The sequence below is a fragment of the Morone saxatilis genome, unplaced genomic scaffold (assembly GCF_004916995.1).
Source record: "Morone saxatilis isolate NCDOM2014 unplaced genomic scaffold, NCSU_SB_2.0 Contig2, whole genome shotgun sequence".
Taxonomy (NCBI): Eukaryota; Metazoa; Chordata; class Actinopteri; family Moronidae; genus Morone; species Morone saxatilis.
The window spans coordinates 18430370-18447109 of record NW_023339762.1 but is presented as its reverse complement, the minus strand read 5'-3'; the positions used below and the strand labels follow the sequence as shown (position 1 = coordinate 18447109).

The following is a 16740-nucleotide window of genomic DNA, read 5'->3' as shown; positions in this document are numbered from 1 at the left end:
AGACTAAACAACATGTTATTTTTAGTGACAATGTATGTATGCATCCATCACGGGAAGTAATGGATGAAAAAATGTGTTAAAAAAGTTAAATAAAATGTTGATTAACAGAATCTGTAAGAACTATTATCAATGTCAATTCAAGTGTAGCTGTATGGAGATGTGGCTAACGTGATACAGATGTGTCACATTTTCATTGTAATTTTTTCAGCAAATATTAAGATCTAGTCATTCATATTTTAGCTGTGTCATGTGTGCATGTATGTGTTTTTATATTTCAGCATGGCAGACTACTTGATCAGCGGAGGCACAGGTTATGTTCCTGAAGATGGTTTAACAGCACAACAACTCTTTTCTATTGGTGATGGACTTACATACAAGTAAGAATTGAAAAAACACACAGATACATTTGACTGACTCATTTTGTGGCCATGCATTTTATGGTATTACACACTTAACACACTGACACAGATGCACGTGCACACATGGTATGTATGCATGTGCTCATACAGACCACACATTAGGATTATGCAATGTCTTCCATTAAATGTTTAGTAATATCACTGATGACACATCTGCTTGGGTTTTATGTGTTGGATTATAATGAGTGCTACTTTCAAGAATGACTTTGAGTGGTGTCACAGACATTAAAAGCAGTGTGTGTGTGTGTGTGTGTGTGTGCGCGCGCACATATCAGTGTGTTAATGGGTGTCAGTGTAGTTTCCTTAATGGAGGCTATATGCAGGGTTTATCGGTGTGCAGAGGATAAATGCGGAACATTTCAGTGGGTTGAAAGGCTGACAGATTATGTCTGGTCACTGTCAGCTAAATGTAAAAAAGGACTGCTTTTTAGAAATGGATATGTGCGGTTACACATATGCAACTAAAGCTATACAATCCTTGTTTAAGGTTTGTAATGTTGATTAATAATTTTATTAATGTAATTAATTCCAGTTCCAAAGCAAGATTTTCTTTGACCACGTTTTCTGTTTTGTCCCTCCTCTCAGTGACTTCTTGATCCTCCCTGGTTTCATAGACTTTACTTCTGATGAGGTGGTGAGTATCATAACACTGGCCAACACATCATAAGTATTCAGTATATTCTTGATTTTGTTGATAAATGAAAGCACAAAGAATATTTTTATGGGCAAACATGAATAGTTACATTCGTCATTCCTTTGGGTCACACATTTTAATAGTTCATATTCCTGACAATAATTCACAAGCACCGACAGCATTTGCTGTAATCCTTGCAATTAATCCCTAACTCTTTGTTATGTTCCTTTAAGCGCAGTGTTGTTTATTTGGCTTGCTTTGTTTTCGTCTTTGCAAGCTCTGCTGGGACAGTAAATTAATTTCATGCTTATGTCACATGGGTTATTGCTGGATAGCAGGTGTTCAAAACAGACACACACCTGCGTCATCTAACACTCAGCAGGTGAATTCAACAAGTCAGACTCTCTAATGTGCCCAAACTGGCTTTTAGGCTCACTGCACTTCAAAATAAAAGCAAACTCTAACATTTGGTTAACTAATGATTGCTGCAGCTACAACACTGTGGGGTTTGTATCAAGTTGATTAATTTTGTAGCGAACACACCCTTGGAGTCATTTTGAGCATGTCATTGCATAACATTTAAGATTATGTTTTAGATTAATTTTGCTTTGCTTCTGTTTCCAAATTTACGAATATTTTAGGATTTAACCTCTGCATTAACAAGGAAGATAACCCTGAAGACACCTCTTATTTCATCTCCCATGGATACAGTCACAGAGTCTTCCATGGCCATCGCCATGGCAGTGAGTACAAGCACTGCACAACCTCACACACACCAACATCATCCTGTGCCACAGTTTAATTGCACAAGAACACTGAAGGCCTTGAATACTTTTTTTGGTGTTATTTCATAAATTAATTATTTGCTCTCATATCTCTGATTGGCTGCTTTCAGTTGATGGGTGGGATTGGAATAATTCATCATAACTGTACACCTGAGTTCCAGGCCAATGAGGTGCGCAAAGTGAAGGTAAGACAAACCATCTACTGGACCACCAAAGACAAGAACTTATAATAGACAGAGAAAGTCTTCTGTGACACTGCTTTCAAAATAAGATGTTATTTTTAAAACAATATACACTGAATGCTGTTTAATCATCAACACTTTTTTGTCATCATTTCAATCATTTCACGTTTTTGTCCTTGCCAGAAATTTGAGCAAGGCTTCATTACAGACCCAGTGGTAATGAGTCCCAGACACACAGTGGGGGACGTTTTTGAGGCGAAGATACGCCATGGATTCTCTGGGATCCCTGTTACAGAGACCGGCAAGATGGGCAGCAAGCTGGTCGGCATAGTCACCTCCAGAGACATAGACTTTCTGTCTGAGAAGGACCATGACAGACCCCTAGAGGAGGTGGGTGCATAATTGATGTGTTTATTTGAATGAAAACTAAAATAAATGGGTGGTATATTGATATGTATCCACACTGTTTGAATCACTTTAACCTCTTTTTGATTCAGGCAATGACAAAAAGGGAAGATTTAGTGGTTGCACCTGCTGGAGTCACACTAAAAGAGGCTAATGATATACTACAACGTAGCAAAAAAGGTAAATGTGTATATCATATGTCATTCTACTGTAGGGAAAAAGGAACCAGCTCTTGGACTCTTCTTATTTTACTAATTTCACACTCTGACTCTCCTAGGGAAGCTCCCCATAGTGAATGACAGTGATGAGCTGGTTGCCATCATTGCTCGGACTGATTTGAAGAAGAACAGAGATTATCCTCTGGCTTCCAAGGACTCCCGCAAACAGTTGCTATGTGGAGCTGCTATTGGTACGAGGGACGACGACAAATACAGACTGGACCTCCTCATGCAGGCTGGGGTGGATGTGGTCGTCCTGGTAGGCTATGACTGTGGTTTGATTCAGCTTTTGGTTAGATTATGATTTGAATTATCAGCCTCTTGATACACGTAGGATGGATGAAGTGGCTAATTATTTGGATAAATTGGAACTTTTATGTTTTTATTGCTTTAAATTAAACTGAAATTTTCTTTTTCTTCAGGATTCCTCACAGGGAAACTCAGTGTATCAAATCAACATGATAAACTACATCAAACAGAAATATCCTGAACTACAGGTAGTTGGAGGAAATGGTAAGCTCTCCTCTCATCTCTGAGCTTTCTTTTGTATTTGTTCTATGAATACTCCCTATAACCTATTACGTATGTCCCCCACACTAAGCTCTTTTCTGTGCGTTTGTCACTCTCTAGTGGTGACAGCTGCTCAGGCTAAAAACCTCATAGATGCCGGTGTGGATGCACTGAGGGTGGGGATGGGATGTGGCTCCATCTGTATCACCCAGGAAGGTATGATGAGGATGTGCAGTACTGTGAATACCAGCTGGTTTAAGCATTAAAAGCAAAGTGCAGCCAGAAACTGCCACTTTTCACAGATTAGTGATTATTTAGAAAAAGAGACAAATCTAAAGCTGGGTTTGTAATAATGTATTAATTTCAGTTGTATTATTGGGGATATTGTGCTGCCAACATAGCGTATTATTTGTATTTTTGTTCCTCAGTGATGGCTTGTGGACGGCCCCAAGGTACATCCGTGTACAAAGTTGCAGAGTATGCTCGGCGTTTTGGAGTGCCAGTAATCGCTGATGGAGGCATTCAGACTGTTGGACATGTGGTGAAGGCACTGGCCTTGGGAGCATCTACAGGTACAAAAATGCAATATTTTCTTTTTTCCTCCCAGTCCTACATGTTTGTGATTTACATTTGGATCATTCTGTCAACACTTCTTTCTAGTGATCTCACTAGTACTGTACTACTTTTTCAAAATAAAGGTTGTGGTTTTTGCTGCTTCTGTCTTATTTCTTGTTGTATTTCTGCCCTTGCCTGTTGCCCTTTGCATTCAGCATCACATGATCCCATTTTTTGTCCTCTCACATTTCTTAGTGATGATGGGGTCACTGCTCGCAGCAACCACTGAAGCTCCAGGAGAATATTTCTTTTCAGATGGTGTGCGTCTGAAAAAGTACAGAGGAATGGGCTCCTTGGATGCAATGGAGAAAAATAACAGTCAGAAACGCTACTTCAGGTGGGAGAGTGGCGTTACAGATGACTTATTCTAGAAAAATGTAAAGTTATAGGATGTCACAGTGGCACATTTATCTCTTACTCTGTGTGAATTGTGTGCGTGTGTCCAGTGAGGGAGATAAAGTGAAGGTGGCTCAAGGTGTCTCAGGATCAGTGCAAGATAAAGGCTCCATCCATAAGTTTGTTCCTTACCTCATCGCTGGTATCCAACACGGCTGTCAAGACATAGGAGCTAAGAGTTTGTCCATTTTACGGTAAGTGTGAAATCGTGTGTATGTTTCAGTTTATATTGTGTAAGAAGTTTTGGCTAGCATGAGGTGTGTGTCTGTGTAACCAGGTCGATGATGTATTCTGGAGAGCTGAAGTTTGAAAAGAGAACCATGTCTGCTCAGATGGAAGGAGGAGTCCACGGCTTGCACTCGTAAGTCTGGGTTTATGACCTTTTCCCCTCCTCTGCACCTCCTTTGTGTCCTGTTTGTACTTGTGTTCCTCTACTGTCTAAATATTTTGGTGGCACTAGTTTCCTCTCTCAGTATGTGACATTTACTTTAAAAGACAAAGGCACTAACAGTGTGTGTCTAAGCTTCACTTTTATTCAGTCCCTTTGTCAGAAACCTTTTACTGTCAAATGGAATGTAATTTACCTGTCACTAGCAGGATCAAAATTGTCTTCTCTCTTCCTCTTTTCTTACCCATGCTATCACATTAGATATTCTTTTGTGCCATGTAAGTATATCCATGTGGTTATCACACCTCCAACTTCTTTCATTCAGTCATCTCCATCCAAGATTGCTTTTATTTTCACAACACAGAAAACGCTTATAGTCTTCCTTTTCTTTCCCATGTCTAGTTATGAAAAGCGGCTTTACTGAGGGGGGAGGAAGAGGAAACACTCGATCAGGACCTAGCGTCCCGACCCCAGCAGCTATGAGCAGATGCACTGGGCGCATGTGATCAAACCACAAACACAATGCTGTTGTCGTTGCACAACATCCACACCCTCTCTTGTTCTTGTCTGTCTGATCTCTGACCCCTTCAAAGATAGATGAAACAGCACACTGTAGTGATGTGGGTATAAAGTTCAAAAGCGAGTCAGCGGGTTCATGTCCATTACATGAGCTCTTTATCTGTCTTTATCCTTCTGTTGCCATGGTGTAGTGGGGGTAATGTAATTAACGGTGCAGTGTGTAACATTCAGGAGGATCTATTGGCAGAAATTGAATATTTACAGGTCTGTTTTCATTTTTTTTCTCGTTATTTTAGAATGAGCTGTTTTTATCTACAGAGGGAGTGGGTCCTCTTCTACTGCTCTTCTACTGTTTCTACAGTAGCCCAGAACGGACAAAACCAAACTCTGGCTCTAGGTAGGGCCTTTCGTGTTTTTTTCAGTTTTGTGGCAAATGTAGTTTCTCCACTTGCAATGGGAGTTGACCACTTAGACGCCACTAAATACTACACACTGGTCCTTTAATTATTCTGCTGATCCTGTTTAACAAGATAACATGTAATTAACTAATTTAGGACAAGCTTATTATTGTTGATCTATTGACGTCTATCTCCTTGTTGGCCTCTGTTGCACACTGATACACAGCAAACCTGGTATTTCCATGCTCATTTAATATATCATACAAGATTCTTCTTTTTGCAGGAAATTAGATTCTTTATTTATAGAATAAGACAAGTAAAAAAGAAAGAAAAGATGTTTTGGCATAATGTTTTGAATGTTTAACATTTTATTTAATTGAAAACGTTACAATAGCTTTAATACAAGCTCTCTGATGATAATGAAAGCAGACTCCAGAAGTGTAAAATAATATTGAATTATATCTATGGTCAAATTTTCAAGCCTGCAACCTTGTGTACAAAGCTTACAGAGCCAGGGGGAAACATACAGTATAGTACATATAATACAATTAACATCTCATTATCTACATACTGCACCTGCAAGTAATTTCAATGACATTGACTGGTACATGGTGGATGCTCTGCCCTGATCACCCTGCATGTAATCTCACACCCAGTCGGTGATCTCTTTGAAAGTGCTACACTGCTGCAGAAGGGACCAAAGCTTAGCATCAGCCTTAATTAACATATCTGTAACAAGGAGCGCCTTAAAGGAGCTATCATGTGTAATCTCACTGTGTTCATCTTATTTGGCATAGAAAATACTATATTGACAAGACAGGAGGCTACCCATGCTTTACATTTCAGTTATCTGATTATAAATTCATACATCATGTTTATATTCATAATACAAATGAGTCTGAGTCACATTGGCTTGACATATTGTGATCTTCCATAATTTCATTTAGCAAAAAACCCATTATTAATTACATGACTATTAACTGTACATAATACATAATAAAGTAGTAGTTATTTCTCTTTTTTCAGGCTCAGTATTTTAGCAAACATTAAATGGCGAGTCAGTGAAATAGAGCTATGAATTCAGTGGAGTAGGATAGAAACAATTGCCCAAGTAAGATTGATTTCTTTATAGAATTGTAGTTGATTTATCAGTTTTCAATGTGATTGTTTATTTTTCTGGGAGGTATTCAATGTCGTTGGTATTACATATGTCACTTTATGATTAACTCTTGATCTGAATTTTGCAATAACTTACAGAAAATATATTCTTCTTCCATCACCCACCCTAAGGCTATTTACTGTAAATAGTGTTGAATAAAGATAATTTTGACAAGGACATTTTGATATTGTTTAAACATTTTTGTCACATCTCCAGAAATACATGAAGCAAAAAGTGTCGACCAGCATGATGATTTTTCTCATTACCACTAGAGGGCAATATATTAAAAATCTAACAACCATGTTCATTTGTTACCCTTCAGAAATATCTTGAAGTCGGCCCAGAAATTCAAACATGAGCAATACACAATACCAGTTTAAAACTCACTTGTATTAAAAAAACATTAACAACATTATTACAATTTAGACTGTCCAAGCTACTAAAGTTTCAAAGACACCACTCAAATGGTTGGCTAAGCAGGCAATACAAAAACATAGACAAATCATCCTTTGTATATATGAATTTTGCTTGAATTTCCATGTTTATTACACTGCACTGAAATAGCATGATAATCCTGCGAGGAAAGTACTACTTAACAAAATACTGTTCCTATGATGAAGTTTGCCACTGTTCTGAAATTAATGTTCAGCTCCCTCTAGATTTTTTTTTAGCTCTCCTCATATTGTTTACCACTGTAGATTAAATTGTGTCCGTACAATCACATCAGAGAAGAGGTCAAAGGGTGTTATCTTATTATATGTTATGTCCTTTTCAGCACATCTCACTTTTTGCACAATTAAAACCACAACAGTAAATCAACACTGTAAAACCACTAATGAAGAAGGTTCTTCTTAATATTCTCTCTGCAGGACAGCTTCAAATATAACAAAGCTCAACATGTCAGTTATACAAATATTAAAATCCCCACTTAAGTTAACTTCTTAATAGCAATTACACTATTCATGTATTTATTTATTGTTATTTTTCTTTATTTGATCCTTGACATTCATGAATGTCTAACTGGAATTAATATTTAAATCAGAATACTGCCACAATATTTAAAAAAAAAAAAACATTACTGCAAAGCGAAGAGTTTATTGAAAGTTTTGGAAAACAGTGTGCTGCAGTCAGTCAGTTTTCAATATCAACAGTAAAGTTTTACAGTATAAAATAAATTGTGTCTACATATTGTATTAATAATGTCACTTCTCCTTTCATTTATTCAGGTAATTAGTTTAATCTATGTAACTTTTATGATGTACAATTCAATTCCTCTATCTAAGCTAATCTGCTATTTCTATACAATATCATGTACATTCCAAACATAACGTGACTTTTATAAGTTACTACAATTCAATGGTGTCACTGCAAACACTCAGAGCATCAATTTGTTTGCACACATTCACAAACTCTGCCTGTACCGCCAGATCCCATTCCAGCTGTTTGCTTTCACTCAGGTGTTTAGTCCCTGCCAGCCGGCCTGATCCATGACTGTCCTGGGAAGCTAAGCTCAGGGTCCGGTAACGCCTGTGGTAAGACAAGTGGGGGATCGCTCTTGGGAGGCTGCTCTGAGTAAAGTTTTGACCTCTGTTGGCCCAGGAATGTGAGCGCAGTTTTCCTGTCTCCTTGGGATTGCTGCACAGACCCTGGGTTGAGCCAGAGACACTCCCTTTCCAATCCAATTGCTCTGGTGACGTTGGTGACTTGCTGTAAGAAGACCCATGTGGCTGAGAAGGTCTTGAACTGGACAGGATGTTCTCTTGATCCACATTTCCACAGGAAGATGTCCGGTATAGGGCATTTTCCACAGAGCTTGGCCCTTGCTTAGACAGACCTTGGCTAGGAGAGCTCAAAGAGAGGCTGGAAGAAGCATGATTTAATCTTGGCAAACCAAAGATACTCTGAGAGAATAGGGATTCACTGAAAAGAGCCTGGTCAATGCTGCGGGACAAGTTTATGGGAGATGGGGGGCGCAGGTCCACAGTAGAGTCAGTCTCCAAGTGTAGGCTATCCAGTGATGATAGCTGAGACTCAACTGCATTTTTAGGCTTGTGCGGTGGGCTTGGAGGTGTAGGTAGAGGCAGTACAGTGTTCCGGGTTTGGCTGGACTTGGGGACACAGTCTAGCCCATTTCCAGGAGGATCCACAATTGAGAATAGAGGAAGAGCCTCTGACTGTCCCTTAGTGATGACATCACAGACCACCAGCTTTTCCTGCTTACCCTGGGACCACGAATCGTGAGAGGAGAGGACAGGAGAATTTGCACCTCCCTGAGAGGGCAGGGTGAGCCCTCGTGAAGGAGAGCTGCAGGAGAGGCGTGACCAAGACCCTGGCCGAGGTTGAGTTATGGTCTTGATAGAGGAGTTGTTGTGACAGAACAGAGGGTGTGTACCAATGAGAGACAAACCTAGACACACCCCAACCTCACAGAGCCTGCAGCCCACCTGGTAGCCCCACCAGGGCCAAGGCTGGAAACCATAGCCATCAACCCCACCCAAACCAAGAGCATGCAGGATCCCATAAAGCTGGAGGCCTCCACACCCTAACAAACACAACGAAGCCCCTACCCCAGCTCCTGCTGCCCTATCCCAGTCCTCCATTTTGGCAAAGGGGCAACTTGCAGGTCGCATCACTTCAGGAGATCCTCCACTCTCTCCATTGTCATTGAGCCGGTAGATGTGTTTAGTGTTGACTTGTATTAAGCAGTAGAAGATGAGGTAGGAGCATGAGAGAAAGATGCTGAGACATACAAAAACACCCTGAGGGAATAGCAGGATCACGGTGGGGAGGCTGTGGAAGAACTGGAGCATGCCAACACACCCTAGAGAGACAACAGAATGCAACAGGGACATACACAGTAACAAGCAAGGCTTTGGCAAGACTGACAATGACTTGGAATTAGCAAGTGGAAGTGAAAGACGCATGCGTGAGCGCAAGGAAAGAAGGAGGATGGCCAGGGAGAAGGCTGAGATTAAACAGGGGAAGGGAAGCTCAGAGAGCAGCAGAGAGCCCAGAGGGGGAAGACGATCTTGGTGATTGTAAGCATCATAGAGCAAACGAAAAGCTTGGATTCCTGCAAAAGCGAGGAGGAACAAGTGCAGCAGGGTGAGGTAGGGGATTCCTGGGGGACATCGCAGGGGCAGGCCCAACAGGCAAACCACAGAGATTAGGCCAAATACAGTGAAGACAGACCCCAGGCCATATATGTGTGCTTCCCAAGCAAATCCCCATGTGGCGAGGGCAGAGTTCCAGTCTGAATACAGAGGGACAAAAAGGGCAGGGCTGACAGCTAGTGAGGGGTGCAGGACCTCATTTGGAGTAAAATCATCTGAGTAGGTGGGAGTCCAGGACTGGTTTGACGTTTTGCAGGGTGTGGTAGTTGTGTCCCTGTTACCATCAAGTGTGCCACTGGTCTTTGAGACGTGCAGGTTATCATCCATGGAGTCATCTGTAAAGCAAGTACAATAAATTAAACATTACCAACGTATAAGTTGTCGTCAACACAGAACTAAAAGGTAGAGCATTTAAGTACAGATACAATTGCTGGCGAATGGAAAGAGCATCCTAACACACTAAAATTATTTGATGCATATGCTAAACATTACCTGTGGAACATTTAATAATGCTGACATTAATATGCACATGAACCCAACATAATAACCAATGAATGCAGAACAGACTAAATTATGTTCACAGTCTTTCCAAAAGAGAGCCGGGGAGAATTTGCATGTGTAAAGTTAATCCATAATATAACAGAGCAGGCTTGTAACTGGGAATGTCTAACTGGGTCACAGAGAGAGAGAGAGCTAGAGCATGAGCAAGCAAGCAGTGTGAGTGTATGTGTTCCTGTATGAGAGAAAGAGATGTGTGTTGATTAGCCAGTATTGACCTTGCTGCTCTCATTTTGTGTGGCTATTATTAAGCATGATCAAGATGTGTTATCTATCATTATTGTTAATGCATCCTTTCAACAGGAATCCACACAACTTTTGTATCTGAATGTGACTGTGTAACCAGTAAATAATGTAAGCATCTCATTCTCTAGTGAAATAGGGTTCAGAGTAAGCTGTATGGAGCCACCAGAATCAAGGAACCAACTGGTTATAAATGGAATGTGTCCTATTTCTGGTCCTCCATTAGTGGTGAAGTGATTTTGTCAATGCAGAAGCAGCAAACAAGCGGCGAGAGACCTTTTAAACACAGGATTTTCACTGTGTTTTATTGACTGTGCCACTGTGACACATATACCAATACATTTTGGTAATATATGATACAGTTACTCAACAAAGTGGATGTTAAGGATGGAAATTGTGTCTGCTATAAATGCATAGGCAGCTTGAGGAAGGGTAATTTCTCGCACAGTCCTGTCAAAGCCCTTCTCCTCCTATGATTGTGGACACAACAAGTGAGTGACAAGTGAGTGCCATTGTGTGTTTGTGTACAGCAAATACTGTGCAGGTGTGCACCACATTATCCAGTAACCTTTGGATGTGGGTAATGGACACTGACTGCAATGGTTATGAACTGTTTCTACAGTAACATGGTAGTGGAGGAATGAGTGGAGAATTTGTGATGAAAGGATTGAGACAGCAAGAGAAGGGAGAAAGTGTAGGGGAAGAGTTAGGGAGAGATTTTTGAGGAGAGTGAAAGCTTGGGGGAGTGAAGTGATGCAAACCATTCTGTGAATGTAAAACAACTGTGTCTGCGAGCAGAATACATATCACAGACACTGCAGTCACACATAGTCCTGGAGTCTTTTATTTTATGTATTTAATGAGGGCAACAATATAAATCATATGATTCACAAGAGCTGTAAGGGACAAGATGTTAACTGTGATTAGTGTCAGGTTTAGTAGATGATGGATGCTCCAAATACACAAAATTTCATTCAAGCAAGGACTCTTACCTTTAACTTCCTCCGTGCTGACAGCTCCTCTATGTAAAATAGGATCTGTAATATCAATCAGTCCAACTCCATAATCCTTCACTGGGACAGTCCCCTCCTGTGTCTTTCCCTGTGTGATAACAGAAGGACCAGAGGTCCATCCTGGGCTGCTAGTTGGTACTGGGGGAGTGGGGGGCTTAGGGCTGGGCCCAGGTTCAGCAGAATGAGATAAAGATGGAAGTGAACCAGACAAAAGAAAAGGTGACTGGCTATTAGTTGTCTCATTCTGCAAGGCTGGGAAAGATGGTTTATTCTCTCCAGTCTGTGTAGAATGCAATAAAGATCCAGTATTGGTCTCAGCTGGCTGATACTTTACTGTTTGTTGTTCCTGGGTAGGTGGTACTCCTCTTGATGAAGACCTTACTGCTTGTGGACTCTTCTTGGAGGTGGCATCTTCTGTAGCACTATCTGTGGGTCTGGATATGATAAGTCCCTTCTCATTAGGATACAAGAGAGATGTATCTGTGCTCTCCTGTAAATCAGTGTATTCACCAATCACACCTTGGCTATCTGATTCCTCAGATGATGGTAAGTTCCAACGCAAAGGTAGGAAGTCAACATTCTCAGTTCGAAACATGGGACTCGCCGGTGCTAAACCAGATCCATGAGGTCTCTGTGAGGGCTGCATGGCGTGCTGGACTGCTGTGTCAATGTCTGGCTGTTGTGTTTCCTTGACATTTTCTCCGGCAAAGGCTATGACATGACGTGAGAGAGGCAAGGAGAGGGGGAGAAGAAGATAAAGATTCCACAGAGAGAGCATGGTGAGGGTCTACAGACTCCACAATAAAGTCACATGCTGTTGGGTTTTGAGGGATATTGTCCAATCACATGTTTTACAGATCTCTAACCTCAGGTCTCTGGGGATCTCATGCTTAACACACCTGAAAAAAGAAAGAAAGAAAGATAAATCACATTGAAGACACAATCAGTGTAATCACTCATCCAATACTGTGGATTGCGAGGATATTCGCATGTAAATAGCTTGAATCTCTGCACGTGGGTACTAAAATGCAAATACTGTATATAAAAAAACACGCTCCAATGAGGTATATGAAAACACTATCTTTAAAACCTGTTCTCCTATAAAGTCCTGGGACATACACACAGTACAAACACGAGATTATCACTTATAACAGCACGTGAAGAGACATTAGGTAGCCGGTCTCGTTTCAGCTTTCTTACCTCATTAATAGCCCATTCTGCTGCAGCCTCTTTAAACATACCATATATGCTGCTCTGTGTCGCTGCATGCCTGCAGTCTCTCTCTCTGCATCGCACTCTGTGTTCTTTCATACTCACTGTGCTGTGCCCCTCTTCTCTCCATCAGACAGTCGACACATGGGACAGACCCCACCTCTTCGAGACAACCCCCACTGTCCCACACTCTGTCGCTGCACTGATCTGACAGTGAGTTTGACTGTGTGCGTGATCCCATTCTCCTAAATCAGAGGCACCATCCACACCGCACTCAGAATCATCTCTTTTTTATAGCTGCATAGGAACCTTACTGCTGTTTCTGTTCCACACATACACTCACACACATCGCTCTGGATTATGATGCATGGTATCTGATGTTTATTGTGAGTGTAGAAGAGAAGAGATGTATAAAGGAAAGTGAAAATTCATTATGTCAAAAGGGCCAAAGCACACTCATCAACCAACAAGCAGGCAGTAACCCTGCACTGCACTAAACTAACTAGTGCTACAGATCAATACATGCTATTGAGCGTAATTTACAACTAATGCTGTGCCCTTCCTTTTAAAGCAGCCATCACATGAACAGCACAGTGTGTCATGTCATGAACAGTGTTTGAAGCAGAGGATTCTCTTTGAATAGCATACATGCATAATGTATGTAAGTGGTTCTTGTGGTACCTACAATACAGTACCTCTGAATCAAATGGATGCACCTTTTTTAACAAAGAACTGCTAAATTTAAGTCTGAAATCACCACTTATGACCTTATTGCCATGTCATTTATTGTGGCAAGCACCTCTCACATGAATGATCTCTGTGTGATGGTGCCACATTACTTGCTTTCTTTCTTTTCCTCCTTACGATCAGACTGGTTCACGTGTGCTGTTTTTACCCAATGGGGGAAATCCAGTAACCTCGTGGCCTAATTCAATTCCCAAGGACGGTTCTAAAATAGACACTGATCCACATACCTTTGGATGCACAGAGCCAGAGAGTTTAAAGCAGAGTCACACTTATGTGCTGCCTCTGTCTGGGTGATGTAAGGATATATAAAGTTCTGTTTTACAATCTCCACTAAGCACTGCTGAATTAGCAGGGCAAAGGACTTTTCAAGCCAGGATTATTGCTCCGTGGACATTCTGCCAAGTGCACGCGATTCTTCTTCTATCCAAAAAAAGAAAAACTGTTGATAAATACGGCTCAAACTGAATGCCAAACAAATCTGCCAACCACATATTTAGCACAAATATGTTTAAAAACAGCACATACCACAGCCAGTAATTAGGAGAGCAGCTTACCAGCTACCTCCGAAATTTAACAACAAAAACATTTGCTTTGCATTCAGATTGACATAAACAAAGCGATGGCTATTTCAGATCAGTCAGTGGTGAAGATAGGAACTTCCCGAGGGGTGTGGTTAACCCGCTGTCTGATGAGGACACAGGAAAGCACCAATCCAGCCGTAACTAAAGGGACTGGAAAGGAACAATGACAGGCCAAACATATGAGCTCAGTGAGGGACATGGCCAAATTATTGCCGCCTCACACTTGCTATCCTAATTCAGTGGGCAACTGGTTTCTGTTTAGACAAGTCATCCTACAAACAAGACAAAGTCAGCAGGGACTGGGGTCCAGCTGGGAATGTGGACAGTCAGGACAAGATAGAGAAACAAAGCTGCGCACAAGTTAAGAGGATAAAAAACAAGCCGTGGGCCCGGTGGCGTGGATGAGATAGATGTAACTACACGTGTGTGTCTTTGCATAAATATAAAGGGAGGGAAAAGGTGAATACTGGTTAAAAAAAAAGCTAATGTCACACAAATAAGCAGGTTTGTATGTGTCAAACTGTGGAAAACCAGATGCACCATGACTACAAACCAAACTGTTATTGACAGCGACACTTGCTGACTGACCTTTGGACCGGGGTCTGACCCTACATTAGTAACATTACATATTCAACATTCAATGAGCTTGAACCCATAAAGGCACTTTAACATTCAGCACATCCAGGCCACTAGTCTGTACAGTATATAATGTTTGTATGGGCTCTTCTGTTTTAACCTGTCTCAATAAAGATTCCTTAAAAAAAAAAAAAAAAAAAATGTGGTAAACTCCCATTAGTTTATCCACTTGAGAAAAAATGTTGAATGATGAATTTGGCCACATAAAAAAAAAAGTTTAATTCACCGCATTGTGTGAAGGAGCCGAGATGGAACTTGTCCCTGCTATTGTATGTACAGGAATAAATGTGTCATCGCTTACATTACTGGTTAAACTGGTCAGACTGGTGTTGTTTGAGTACAGTTGGATGGCGGAGGAGTTTCTTTTTCCGACGGAGGGCAGCATTTCCGACTGAGATACGACTTACAGCCAGCTGAAGACAACACACTGGCCAGATGAAGAAGAAGGTCGATATTCGCCTCGATATCGGAAAGAGATTGAATTTGTTGACATAGGATTTGTAGCGAGGTAACCATTAACGTTACGCTGCTGGCAACAGTGCGTTGGAAAAGCCCTCCTTGTTCATTAAAGCATCACTGGCACACGGCTGAAAGCAGGTTAGTATCGCTAACTCATCCAGAAGACAAAGTTAGGAATATACCGTTACAAAAGGTTGACGTAACTTTACGTTATCTCGGAGAGCGATTTGACCATTCTTAGTGGCGTTAAATTAAGATTAACCAACAGATAATTTATTTAAATGTGGCAATATGTGCATGTTTAACGTCAGGTTTATACTTATCGATAACTTGAGTTGGTGTTTTTACGCTATATAGCGTTAACTTGGGTAGTGTTAGCTTAGCGTTAGGTGATGAGTTAATGCAACGGTAGAGTTAACTTTAACTCTCTGGTTAACCCCGAAACAATAAGGAATACACAGTGCTTGTGCTTGTTAGGTTAAAACGGTTTGACAGCGAAAGTTTGGTAATGTTGCTCTCTTAATTTCTCGTTGTCATTTTGTCTTATTTGTGTCCCCTTGTTTGCTACTCCTCTGTAGCGACTCTTCTCACTGGAAAGCCCTGAAAGCAGCTCCTATGTTGGGCAGGACAGTGGTGAGCAGAGGCGTTACTGCCCACCGCCTCAGTAAGAATGTCACTTTCTATATCAATGAATTAGCATCCCCAGCCTCGGGATGTCGGCCCCCAGCCCCTGAGGAACAGAAACCTGTTATGCTGATGCTGCCATGGCTGGGTTCCCGACCCCAAGCTCTGGCCAAGTATTGTGAAATCTACTTCCGCACTGGGTTTGATGTGCTTGTAGTAGAGAGTGAGGTAAGGGCAATATGCATCTGTGACCGAGATATTTACAAAGTACACATTAAAGTTGATAGTGATTATAGTCAGTGTTTTGTTTAACAACCACATAGAAGTGTTAGAAGTTCAAATTAAACAGACTTCATTGTATTGTTATGAATTAGGATGAAACATTAAAGGACCAGTGTGTTGGATTTAGTGGCATCTAGTGGGTACATTGTGCAGGTTTGATGGCCTGGGAATGAGAACAGGCTGTGAAGTGTGTAAGACAGTGGTTCCTTTAAAGCCAATTTCACATAGTCTAATTACAGCAATGACATCCATCACATGATGCACACTGAGCCAAAACATTTTTTCCTCATTAGATTATATTGTGAAAGAAGTGGCTGTAAAACGGTGTCACAAACCTGGGGAAATGACTTGTTTCACTATCAGATCAATTCCGTCCGATAACATTTTTAAAGTAAAGAAGATTTGCAAGATTAAATTATTTAGCCCCATTCAAGTGATCGGAGGGCTAAACCGGAAGTTAGCTGGTTCGTCCAGCAGAAGTCTCTCATGTGTGTCCTGTATAGACCACTGTGACCACCAAAGCTACATGGGGTTTTTTCTGTCAAAAATGAATGTAAAGTAAGGTAAATAGTTATTTTTAAAGTTCAGATTATGGTTAAGTTTATATAGACTTTGAAGACCTGAACACAAGCTATATCCACAGA

The 16740-nt window shown here is 41.0% G+C and overlaps 3 protein-coding genes across 5 annotated transcripts in view; 2 read left to right on the top strand and 1 right to left on the bottom strand.

The window, feature by feature from the left end:
• Positions 1–278: 278 nt before the first annotated feature.
• LOC118330646 (inosine-5'-monophosphate dehydrogenase 1a) lies at positions 279–5408 on the top strand. 3 transcript variants are annotated; one of them, XM_035665274.1, is made up of 14 exons: positions 279–377; positions 1005–1053; positions 1695–1796; positions 1949–2023; positions 2204–2410; positions 2518–2605; positions 2703–2902; positions 3066–3156; positions 3274–3369; positions 3582–3725; positions 3964–4105; positions 4215–4358; positions 4442–4525; positions 4955–5408. In XM_035665274.1, the coding sequence occupies exons 1-14, from the start codon at positions 280–282 to the stop codon at positions 4974–4976; spliced, it is 1542 nt and encodes a 513-aa protein (XP_035521167.1). In that variant the 5' UTR covers position 279; the 3' UTR covers positions 4977–5408. The 3 variants fall into 3 exon arrangements, with proteins under 3 accessions (XP_035521167.1, XP_035521165.1, XP_035521166.1); XM_035665272.1 differs by having other exon boundaries at positions 280–377; positions 1949–2008; XM_035665273.1 differs by lacking the exon at positions 1949–2023 and having other exon boundaries at positions 280–377.
• A 2566-nt stretch (positions 5409–7974) lies between these two features.
• On the bottom strand, positions 7975–12426 carry LOC118330823 (proline-rich transmembrane protein 4-like). The gene is made up of 2 exons (XM_035665507.1): positions 11535–12426; positions 7975–10076 (listed from the first exon to the last, which is right to left on the bottom strand). Exons 1-2 carry the CDS (start codon positions 12331–12333, stop codon positions 7975–7977), a joined length of 2901 nt encoding a protein of 966 aa, XP_035521400.1. The 5' UTR covers positions 12334–12426.
• Positions 12427–15006: 2580 nt separating this feature from the next.
• The window catches only part of si:dkey-5i3.5 (uncharacterized protein LOC565091 homolog), a 5080-nt gene continuing 3346 nt past the window's right edge, over positions 15007–16740 (top strand). Inside the window, exons 1-2 of the mRNA XM_035664297.1 lie at positions 15007–15328; positions 15769–16042. Of these exons, the coding sequence (XP_035520190.1) occupies positions 15806–16042 (237 nt within the window). The 5' untranslated portion in view covers positions 15007–15328; positions 15769–15805. The remainder of the gene's footprint in view (positions 15329–15768; positions 16043–16740) is intronic.

Coding starts and splice junctions, on each gene's coding strand:
- LOC118330646 (XM_035665274.1), top strand. CDS start 280: ATGGCAGACTACTTGATCAGCGGAGGCACAGGTTATGTTCCTGAAGAT. Junction 378..1,004: donor GGTGATGGACTTACATACAA/GTAAGAATTGAA, acceptor CCCTCCTCTCAG/TGACTTCTTGATCCTCCCTG. Junction 4,359..4,441: donor AAGAGTTTGTCCATTTTACG/GTAAGTGTGAAA, acceptor CTGTGTAACCAG/GTCGATGATGTATTCTGGAG.
- LOC118330823 (XM_035665507.1), bottom strand. CDS start 12,333: ATGCTCTCTCTGTGGAATCTTTATCTTCTTCTCCCCCTCTCCTTGCCT. Junction 10,077..11,534: donor CAGCACGGAGGAAGTTAAAG/GTAAGAGTCCTT, acceptor CTTGCTTTACAG/ATGACTCCATGGATGATAAC.